Source organism: Amphiura filiformis, chromosome 20 (genome assembly GCF_039555335.1).
Source record: "Amphiura filiformis chromosome 20, Afil_fr2py, whole genome shotgun sequence".
NCBI lineage: Eukaryota > Metazoa > Echinodermata > Ophiuroidea > Amphilepidida > Amphiuridae > Amphiura > Amphiura filiformis.
In genome coordinates this window covers 43,450,049-43,462,365 of record NC_092647.1, presented here as the reverse complement: position 1 = coordinate 43,462,365, position 12,317 = coordinate 43,450,049, and the positions used below count along the sequence as shown (strand labels likewise).

The window sequence follows — 12,317 nt, the reverse complement described above, 5'->3', positions numbered from 1 at the left end:
AGTTTGCCATAAACTATAAATTAGACAAAACATGTTTTACGTGCAGTGCACGGTCTCCTTGTTGACCCTCATGTAGTCCATCCTTGCGATGAAGAAATAAATGCCACAATGCAACTCAAAATAACCTTGTGTGTGTAATATGTGCGACACAAACATATTGACCGAAAGGATTCTTCCACCACGTATTATGACGCTAAATTGGGGAAGTAGCTAAAGGAAAAAAAGCAGAGCAAGGTACCGAGTTTAAGGTTTAGGGTTTAGAGTCAAAAAGGGGGGACTAATGAATGGGAAAGGGAATGACTATCACGAAGTGGTCCAGATGAAACAGAAATAGGTTTAAGAGATTTATTGTGAATTTGCATCATCAGACAAACTGATCAAAATAACATATGTATGTACATGTATTGATGATAATTAACCTCACCCGAGTCCCATTACAGCATAATTGAATTTGATACACGCGTTCATTACGACAACAGTAAACTCGTTATCATAATCCAAAAGCCTACACAAAGTATCACGAGACGAGCCTGGTTACGTCAACAAGGAGTGACGTATTTATCAAAGCAGAGGCAATACATCGCTCCACGGCGTTCAATTCACGCACGGATAATAGGACTCTTTTTAGGAATCTTCTTGTTATGAAAGAAAGTTGTTTTTACGAAAGAGACAAAAGGCAGGCGTCCTCCACAAAATTTGTCTTACAATAAGACAATTCCAATAATGTTTTTTGTGGAGGATGTCTGCCTTCGTCTCATTCGTAAAAAGCCCACTCATTTGGAGGATTTGTATATATAATATTTGTGATGAAGAATATACCAATGAAGAATAACCAATAGATAAATAAATAAATACACTTTGCATTTTCACACATGTCTTTCTTTTTTTCTGTTCGCTTCATACTTCCATATACGAATCGTTTGAATTTACCTCCGGCCATTTTGGTTGTTGAGTTTTAGTGTGCCAAACATATATCTGTGACGAAGCAAAAAAAAGAGAGAAAAACTCACAAAACACTAGTCACGTTAGGTGTATATTTTATTTATATTGCAATAATTTATAGTATTATCGTAGCAAGATTTGAACGATGTGTTTTCATAAACTCATAAAATACAATTATTGCTACAGTTATGTAGTTATTAGCAACAGCAAATACCAGCATCAACTGTCGGATTAAATAGATAAATATAATCTATAATAGACAAAGATAAAAAGACTAGTTTGCGTCTGACGTCACTGTCAATCAAATTCTCTACGATCCTTGATTGGTTAATGAGCGCGTAAAAGGAAGGTCGATTTATCTCGTGCTGATTGGAGAAAAGGAATAGCAGTGAATGGCAAACAGGCAAAAAGCAACTTTTCTAGGCATTGTTGACATGGTGCCTTCGCGAAAGAAAGTTTCCTAGTATAAAGACTTTTAAGACTTTTAAGACTTTTAACCATCTCAAAAGTTAAAACTTTTGAGATGGTTTGTATGTTTGTTGAAGGTGCAAAATTAACAATAAGGCGCCCGGTTTTACCGCCGTCTTCACCAACTCATATCATCTCGACACTTGTAAACAAACCGTGCTCGCTTTGATTGACAGATGACGTCAGACGCAAACTAGTCTTTTTATCTTTGTCTTTCATTATACCTTAGTACATCTTTCTGCTTTTGGTTCCAAATCTTCTAGTGCCACAAGCTTCTCTAATAACCTTGTTTCTAGACATCCTAACGGTGCCGTTATGTTGAAGCGTACATCTGCCTTTTTGTGAAAAAGTTTCAGGTTGACCGCAAAGCCAGCCATATCGGTTGCAAATTTTCTGCCTTTCGAATACCAAGCATTCCAACCTGTTACGTGATTTTCATCGTTGACAATGGGTGTCTCAAATCTCCTACCACCGGATAATCCCACTGGCCACACTGACACGTTCTTCGTATGTCGCATCTGAAGAACAAAGAAAACTAGGGAGGTAAATTGGGATAATTTACTGGGTGGGCAATATAATTTAATTTTGCCCACAAATCAGGGAAAATTATTACTGGGTCAGTGCAGCTGTAAATGATAGCATCCGTGTTTGGATTCCGAAATATAGAGACCTGTCACCCACTTATCACTACTTCAACGTGGAATAGGACATGAATTGCGGATACAACACCCTTGCAGAAAAATAGCTCTTGTGTCAGATCAATCAAGTCTATTCATTTAAATCTTTAACATAACAAAGAAAAGTATTTTCCCCGCCTATTTTAAGAGTCTTATAAGAATTGTAACAATTTTTGATAAAGTGTTTACTTTTTACCATTTTTCAATTTAGGGAATGTTAGAAACACTGTAGCTTAAAATAGAAACACTTAATTGGAAAATAGCTGACGAGATAATTTAGATATTAATATGATTTACCATCCCTGAAAGTTTGGTAACCATAGCACCCTTCCCTGTTGGCTAAAAAAATCCTAGAATTTAGGTAATTTAGTGTTTCTAGAAAAAAAATCAAAAAATCGTAAAAAAAGTACCAACATTCCTTTTAAATATATACTTTTAGTAACACTAAGTTAGAAAATAAACTTAGTTTGTATTATTTTGTGATATATTGGCATCAAAATGAAACTTAAAACTTTTGTATATAACTGCTATAAAGGAAAGAAAAATCAGTTTTTAATAAAATCTTTGTTTTCAAAAATGTGGCTATTTTGAGAAATTGGCAAAGTGCCAAAAGCCCTTCCCTGTAGTAATTCAATGGGATTTTGAGATGACAAAAAGTTGCATAAATCAAAAACGCTTCTTTGGAAAAAAAATTAAAACTTGGCAAGTAAGGTTTTCTCATCAATACACACATCCTATATAATTTTCAAGGAGGTCTGATGAGCATGACACCGTAGCCGATAAAGCCACCTTATTTCGCATTCCAGTAGTTCATCCATATTTATGCCAACTCACCTCTTCAAACAGTCTAAGACTATATGTGTTATCATCATCAGCAAAATAAACCACTCCGTACTCATCTGCTTTTGTATTCTCTAATAACCAATCTATGCCAATGTTTCTTTGTTCAACCCTCTTGGTTTCGATTGTGGAGATTCATTCTTACCAGCTTTGTATTTCAAAGACGTTTCAACATTCAAATGCGAATGGTTAAGTCCACTTCCCTCCAGAAAATTGCTAACTAAATTTGTTTTGTTAGCCGAGTCTTCTACTAAGATCCAGTGGAAATTGGTTATGTGTAAGAAAGTGTTTAACAGTCGTGTAAGTTCAGCTTTTTGCACCGCTCTGGCGTAGGTTGGGGTTATTGCAAAGATTTTAGGCTCAGTTTTTGGCACCGGTCTGGCATTGGTTGGGGATATTGCAACCTTTTTAGGTTGTGCCCTGGGATCGAAAATTAAATTATTCCAATGATGTAAACCTGTATAGAAAGATAAAATTAAAGCAAATGTTAACGCTCACTGACGTCTTCCATCAAGGCATACAATTACATATAACTATGAGAAGTAGTATGTAGAATTTGTTAACAGAAATGCCCACAGTTGTGGTCGCCCCAGAACAGCTAGAAGCCCAGCTGAACTTAATTTCAAAATGTTATTGTTTTGTACTTACGGATGCAAAAACTGTTCTCAGTTTTATCAATGATATCTCAGGGATTTGAGAAATTACTTTATTTATAAGATAATTTGAAAGAAATTTCATGACTTCATTCATAGATTTTAAAGAAATATTATATCTATACTAATAAAATTTATAAGATAATTTGAAAGAAATTTCATGACTTCATTCATAGATTTTAAAGAAACTAGTGCACCTGCAGCTGTGAGAGCCCTGATGCTGTGAGAGCACTGGCATGATAGCGATACTGTTTGACTTCAGATGACCTCGTTGTAATTTTTTTCATGCTCCTCTCATACGAACGATTCCACCTATAAAGTTTAAGCCCAATAGGGCAAAGTTTAAATTTAGCCCCTACATGACCTTTGACCTCGGTTTACCTCAATTTTATTTTGCGCATATATTCCCCTCGTATCAAGGATTCCACCCACCAAGTTTGAACCCGATAGGACAAAGTTTGAAATCCATGACCTTTGACTTTTGACCTCGGATGACCTCCATATAATGTTTTTCATGCTCCCCTAATACGAAGGTTTCGACCCACCAAGTTTGAGCCTGATCGGACAAAGTTTGAAATTTGACCCCTCCGTAATGACCTTTGACCTCGGTTGACCTCGATTTTATTTCGCGCATTATATTCCCCTCCTATCAAGGATTCCACCCACCAAGTTTGGGCCCGATCGGACAAAGTTTGAAATTTTGACCTTTGACCTTGACCTCCGATGACCTTCGAAACTACCCGGTAAACAGCGCACGCCCGATACCCATCCATGTGTGAAATATCGGAACGATGCGTCGAAGCGTGGTGGAACGCATAGCCGGACACACAGACACACAGACACCCAGACACACAGACAGAGCTTATGATTATTATAGTATAGATATTATATCTATCTATCCATATACTAGTTTGGAGCACTTTGTAACGTGTAATGTGTATGTCTGTCCAATGAGGTCATCGCTCAGAATAGAGGAAAGGCAAGAAACTGTGCCAAGATTCAAGTTTATATTAGGAGCACTGCCAAGAATCTGGGGCAGGTTTAGACCTGTACTCAGGAAAACAATCTCCGGCACCACACCACTCCACGCCATACATAAATTCTCCCAGTCATATTTCCCAAATATGACTTGTTTAACAAAGTTAAATTTTAATTTTACTTCTTTTAAAGTTTGGCAGAGGCGGGGTTCGAACTCACAGCCCACCGCTTACTTTAGCTATCATGTATACCATATGACCAGCGCCTTAGACCGCTCGACATGTGGTGTACTCCGGCACTTGGAGAGTATGAAACTGGAAAGGTCATCTGAGGTCAAAGGTCAGGTCAAATTTAAAGTTGCTCCGATCGGGCTATAACTCGGGGAGAATGATCCCTGACACTCTTGGAGAGTATGAAACTGCAAAGGTCATCCAAGTTCAAAGGTCAGGTCAAATTTAAAGTTGCTCTAATCGGGTTGTAACTTACAGAAAATGATCCCTGACACTTGGGAGGCCAAAGGTCAGGTCGAATTTAAAGTTGTTTCGACAGATCGGGCTGTAACTAGGGGAAATGTAGTAGGCCTATAATCAGACAGACTTTTTCAGTCTAATCTTATTGCACCATACTCATTAATTGCGCAAAGAGTGCCAACTGCATGGAAGTGGAAGCTGTTATAAAGAGCTCTTTAATACTTAACTTCAAGTTGAAGTTGCAGCAGCAACAACAAATGCTGTCATTCTCTAGTACTATAATAATTATGAGCTCTGTCTGTGTGTCTGTCTGTCCGGCTATGCGTTCCGCCGCGCTTCGACGCATCGTTCCGATATTTCACACATAGATGGGTATCGGGCGTGCGCTGTTTACCGGGTAGTTTCGAAGGTCATCGGAGGTCAAGGTCAAAGGTCAAAATTTCAAACTTTGTCCGATCGGGCCCAAACTTGGTGGGTGGAATATAATGCCCGAAATAAAATCGAGGTTAACCGAGGTCAAATGTCATCACGGATGGGTCAAATTTCAAACTTTGTCCGATCGGGCTCAAACTTGGTGGGTCGAAACCTTCGTATGAGGGGAGCATGAAAACATGGAGGTCATCCGAGGTCAAAGGTCAAAGGTCATGGATTTCAAACTTTGTCCTATCGGGCTCAAACTTGGTGGGTGGAATCCTTGATACGAGGGGAATAAATGCGCAAAACAAAATTGAGGTCAACCGAGGTCAAAGGTCATGTAGGGGCTAAATTTAAACTTTGCCCTATTGGGCTTAAACTTGATAGGTGGAATCCTTCGTATGAGGGAGCAAGAAAAAAATTACAACGAGGTCATCCGAGGTCAAAGATCATCTGGGGTCAAACAGTATCGCTATCATGCTAGTGCTCTCACAGCTGCAGGTGCACTAGTACTAATAAAATAATCAGCTCTGTCTGTCTGTCCGGCAATGCGTTTCGCCGCGCTTCGACGCATCGATCTGATATTTCGGATATAGATTATGGTGTGGTTTGAAAGGTCATCGGAGGTCAAGGTCAAAGGTCAAAATTTCAACTTTGTCCGATCGGGCCCAAACTTGGTTGGTGGAATCCTTGATACGAGGCGAGTATATGCCCTAAATAAAATTGAGGTCAACCGAGGTCAAAGGTCATTACGGAGGGGTCAAATTTCAAAATTTGTCCGATCGGGCTCAAACTTGGTGGGTGGAATCCTTGATACGAGGGGAATATATGCCCGAAATAAAATCGAGGTCAACCGAGGTCAAAGGTCATTACGGAGGGGGGTCAAATTTCAAACTTTGTCCGATCGGGCTCAAACTTGGTGGGTGGAATCCTTGATACAAGGGGAATATATGCCCGAAATGAAATTGAGGTCAACCGAGATCAAAGGTCATTATGGAGGGGTTAAATTTCAAACTTTGTCCGATCGGGCTTAAACTTGGTGGGTGGAATCCTTGCTACGAAGGGAATATATGCGCAAAATACCATTGAGGTCAACCAAGGTCAAAGGTCATTACGGAGGGGGTCAAATTTCAAACTTTGTCCGATCGGGCACAGACTTGGTGGGTGGAATCCTTGATACGAGGGCTTAAACATGGTATAACGAATTCTCAATATGACAGGAACAGGAAGATTTCACCACTCCCTGCGAGGATTGCAATGTCTTCCCAGTATTCATAGCTGAAAATGATTTCTAAATTTCAAACGGATGTATCAAATAAAACTGAGGTCATCAAAGGTCAAAGGATCAAGCCAAGGTCATCTAGGGTCAGAGGTCATATGGGGTCATTAGGGGTCAAACAGCATCACTATCTGATGCTGGTGGTGCTCTCACGTACAGCTACAGTGCCCTCACAGCTGCAGGTATTCTAGTTATTATTAAGTTCATGTTAATTATATGAAGAAACACCACTTATAATTCTTTTGTGTCAGTTCTTTGATGTTTAATGTAGGCCTACGATAAGAATATCTACGCGGTTCAAACTTGATATACGCAAACATGGCAAAAGTGGCCCAACACATTTTCTGGATGATTTAATTAATCGGACATAACTTTTGAACCCAAGCTAGTAAAGAAACCAACTAAACGTCTTCTTTTAGCCAAGATATTACTGATTGTATTGCATATGACATTTGTTACACCCTGTATAGGTGATCGGCAAATACGTAGTTATGTGATACAGACATTTCAAGGTTTTGCAAATACGACATAATAAAATTAATTAATATCTTACCATTAGAGAATGGAGAATTTGGAGAAAAACCTTCTGATAATTACAAACACTCGCTGAACAGCAAGACCTTTCTTCTAAGCTTTTAATCCGATAAGCTGATTATCTATTTGTTTTCATGAATTGGAAGACATTCTTTGATGTATTACTGAGCTCAATCATCGGAAATTGCTGGAGCGTGAGCCTGAGCCACCCAGGCTGGTGGCTCAGCATAGTATTTTATTATCAGAAGGTTTTCTCCAAATTCATTTCCTAATGCTAATTAAGCCACTTTGAGGCATGATATTTAGTGAATATATAGAGTAGAATATAACAAACTATGTACAAATTTTCTCAAAATGTTAAAAATGTCGAATATGTCAGTATGTGATGCGGCCGACGGTTTTTCAGGTAAAGACAAATGAAATATCTGGTCCCTTAAACTTTGTCATAGAAAGCAAATTTACTCTTTCCTAACTGCCTTAGGAACTAAAACACTTTGTAGTAGTTTGGTAGCCATCGTTAAAAACGTTGTGGTATTTGGGCTGCCATCGTGGATTTTAATATGAAGGAACGTTTCAACGTGTCAAGTGAGTTCTTTGACCACTCAAACCTGGTCATAGACACCACAATTACTATTGTAACTGTTCTGGGAGCTAAGATGGCTACTTTAAAAGAGGCAATTTGGCGGCCATTTTGAAAAGAGGGGATAACACCCAAAAAGCTAACACAGCTGCAATGCTACCACATATTTTCCAACTCTAGGAGTGGATATACATATCTAAGTTTTGTACGTCAGTTTTGTCAGGACCGCGACACTCCGGCGCTTGTTGGAAGACAGGAGTACAACAGACAGTAGTACATGTACAATTGTGATTTCCGTATATAATTATAGTTTTGAGAACGTAGACTCGACCAAAGTGTGTACTTCATTACAGAACTGCTACGATTAAAACTAGGTTGGGTTTAAACCATTACAAACATGACAAACCGAGAATGTTTTATTGGAATATGTTTTCTGTTATCGAGTGGTCATAAAATGCTCTGAGTCTCTGAGATTACGTAAACATGGTATTAAATTAGTAAATCAACCGACAGACTTCGTTAAGATTTACGTCATTGCCAGAGCTTGTTTTATTTTTCATTAGAATGATTGACAGCGGTGGGCGGACTTATACTCTTTGTTTTATGAGCGGTACAAAAATGTGATTCTTAATAAATTAATAAATTAAGAATTCGGACCGTCTCTTCCTCAGACTTGTATGTAGGATTCTATGGTCTCTTCTCATAACACGATCGTAGTAAGACTTGACCGGCGACGACCCGTCGATGACGCTTGCGAATTGCCTGTCTTCAACGGCGGTATAGCATGGTATAGGCAGTTTGTAAAAAGTGTCGCTTCTCTATCTTATTTTTCTCGGGTTTTGTACGTGACTCCTGAGTCGCAGCTGCTCATCATCATCATCAGACGGCTGGTTTAGTCATTATTATAATGGCGTATGTGAAGGACAAAATAGGACGTTTCCGAGCAAACCACTTTTAGTTTGATGGGATCATTTATTAGTTTTTCAAACAAAACATCATGCACAACCAAATTTTAGGCTTAAACAGCTAAATGTGATATCATGCTAATGTTTACAGATGCTTTTGAGTCATTCTCACCTTTAATTTCCCCTGTTTTTCAAAATTATTCACTTTTATAGCATTTTTTTATAGCTTTTTCGGATATAAAATGTATCTATTAATGACAAAATTGGTGGCGCTATTTTGTAACTGGATATTACCATTTCAAGTTTTTAATACAAATAATTCCTTTTATTTTAATAGTCATTATTATAATAGTGATGTAAGGTGAAATGTTAATGTCTATTATTAGAAAATCCCACATTTGCTTCAAAACATCATGTTTGCAATAATTCTAGGCAGACCTGTATCGATATGATTGTAATGTGAATGGATGTAGCTATACCTCTCATAAAGAGAGTAAATAATGTTAACCAGTTAAAATCAGGATACTCAAGGAGTATTACTGAGTGTGGCCAGGGAGATCATGAGTTTCCGACAGTGCTATTTAAAACAGCCTCTGAGCGATGGAGATGGATGGATATTTTCACTGACAAGCTGGAAATATGGTTATTTCAAAGCTACAAAAATGGCCCAAAGTAAAACATAGGGTCTACTGCGGATTGTGTCGGACTTTATGGAAAAGGTTACAATTATTATCATCTGGATACAGATCTGACAGGCTGTAATAGCCTTTATCATTGAGACAGTTGATAGTGTTGATCTGGGCTAGCTAGCTAATATGCTTACAGTCCAATTCCTTCAAAGAAAGGAAATTGCAAACTAGAAATATTTTATGTAGTCAAAGTACTACTATTTGCCGTGTTGTCGGAGAAGATCTAGAATACGTCAAAGAACGTACTTCTTCCAAGAAAGGAATATATATTCTTCTGTCGACTTGCTGAAGTCTGGTGTTTTGATTCAACGCAACTGTCAATATAAGTGGGGAGAACTGCATCGCAGTCCTGCTTCCTGAAGATATTGTGTGAAAGGTGGAAATAGCACCAAAGCAGCGCAAGGAGTTAAGTTTGGAGAAAGCAGCGCATGGAGATAACGGTTTGGAGAAAGCAACGCCATTTTTGTGTGAGGATTTCATACACAAGGATATTAATAAACTCAAGTGTACACTGGACTTCGCTGATTTTCGCAGGACAAGTGAATAAGGATATATTACATCAGTCGTCCAGAACATTGCAAGAACTTTATGATCACCAAGAAGAAGAATGCTGTCTAAGTACTAAATAGATAAAGAGTGATTATATTTGATTATTGTGTATGTGCATTTGTTGTCATATATTATACCAATCATAACGTGCTTTCAATTAAAAACTTAGATTTTGTTAGCTTAATCAAACAGTGTATTAATTTTGTGTTGTGCATTCGTGTGAGTTCGGGTAAAAGGTGATTTTGGCCTTGAATCAAGTACGACTCGTAACAAGATGAACAGATTTAATATCCATTTTATTATGTTTATCTACCTGGATGACTGAGAATATTCACAAATTCCTTTTATTGTTTGATAAAATATGTTTATAAAATTTCCTTCTTGCTTGATTCAACTATTCCAGCTGTTTTAATGACAGTATTAATCACCTCCCCCTTGCACATAAAGAAATATGATTTAGGATAAATAGCGCCATGTATAGTTTGCATTTAGTTAATAATGAAGCCAATTCTATGTACATCAAACAACCTTGGAGCTTCCGGGATATGCTACTCGTAACGGAGTCGATACCTCTCCACTGTTATCTCTCAATGTCCCGATCCATTTAAAATTGAAGTTTAAGGTTCAAACTATTAAACTGTAACTTCAATAATCAACAAGGAATAACTATTATAGGATAATAGGTAGCTCTAAACCTATACGCCACTATGTGAAACGGAACATTTGGAAAATCACTCTACGCCACTATGTGTTGCGACCGACGAATTATAAAGACAACTACAACAAGACAGAAAAGTGGGAAAACAAAATCAACCATCCCCTTTTACTACCAAGACAACAAAAACAACAAATCACATACCACATCATATCAATAATATTGTTCCTATACACATTAATAAAATGAACAGTTACAGCAGTAGCGTAGCCAGCTGGGGTGGCAGGGGCCAGAGTGCCCCCCCCCCCCCGTCAAAAACTAAAAAAGGAAAGTGCCCATCTGACAAAAAATTAAAGATGAAGGCAAAGTAAAAGAAAAGGGGCAAGGAGCCCGTTTACCACGAAATTCACCTCGATCATGGGCCATTGCACAGTGTCAACACCCTATATTATAAATATTTTTTCATACAGCTCCATACTCCGTTGGTGAAATCAATATTCTATTATTGACATAGATAAAGAAAGTTTACATATGCATTGTGATTATACACGTGTGATCGAATATTCTATGCAAGCCGCACCTGTATCTTAGGTGAATGGGCTATGTGTTCCTTTATATAATTGTAATTCTCAAAATTGTGTCTCAAAATTAAATATATCACAATTTTAACTTACGATTTAAAAAGTGTTACGCCAAAAATGCAGTAAAAATGTATCCAGAGCAAACAGCAATGGCCGCTAATTAGTGTATTTAATTTCAAGTTAGTGTATTAAAAACAAAACCTGTGTTTTACCTGAAAACAAATCGAATTTCCTTATAACCAACACCATATGGGATACTAGAGCATGCGCAAATTGTAATAATATGTAGAATATAACTTGGTGGTATCTCATATGATAGTCGTACTATGCTTAGCCTGAGTCGCTCGGCCTATCTCGAACAAAATCGCCATGCGTAGCTATTGAAAAAATTTTGACACGAAGATATAGGGATGATGACGCTGTGCATTGTTCCTATAAAGCTTTTTTGGGGAAGCTCGAAGATATTATGTACAGTCTCTCTAAAAACGGTATATGTATGCATCCCACCGATAATACCGTGTTTATATGATGCAACCAGCATTTTTATCGTCTTTGCCCCCGAAATCTTTATCCCACTGATCTAGAAAGCTGGCTACGCCTCTGAGTTACAGTTTCAAACATTAACTTACTATAATTCGTTTTCTCCACTGACGATAGAAAATGACCCATGCGTCCAGTGACTCCGGTTATTCCTGTTTCAAGCCGACTGCGAATATGAAAAGAGCTCAAGTTGAGGTTATTTGTATGGAGGACAACATACAGAATAGATGCAGAAAGGGTGCAGATAATGAATAATAGTTTAATACCGTAGTGATATTCCATGATGACTGTATACATGTAATAGTCACGGACTTGGAAGTGTAGACGACAGGAATTGTATTCACATCAAAAGTTACTCCACATCTGTAAATGTACAGATGTGCATCCGGGGGAGGCAACCACATGCCACAGTCACGGTCTGACCCGTGATTGTAAACTAAGAGTTGTTTTAGACGGGGATGCGCGGCATCAGGGGCTGTTATAAGCGCTGGTGGGAGGGTAAATAAAGGCGGTGCAAGCATTTTTTGGCAAGCAATTTTCAAAAGCAGATTTTTGTTTGTAAA

General features: G+C 38.1%; 1 protein-coding gene across 1 annotated transcript; it reads right to left on the bottom strand.

Moving 5' to 3' along the window:
* Positions 1-657: 657 nt before the first annotated feature.
* Positions 658-12,110, bottom strand: LOC140142671 (galactosylgalactosylxylosylprotein 3-beta-glucuronosyltransferase 1-like). The gene is given in 6 exon segments (XM_072164670.1): positions 658-975; positions 1,635-1,928; positions 2,922-3,037; positions 3,040-3,384; positions 11,844-11,920; positions 12,021-12,110. Coding segments are annotated over 5 exon segments (873 nt in total). The 5' UTR covers positions 11,884-11,920; positions 12,021-12,110; the 3' UTR covers positions 658-897.
* Positions 12,111-12,317: the final 207 nt, after the last annotated feature.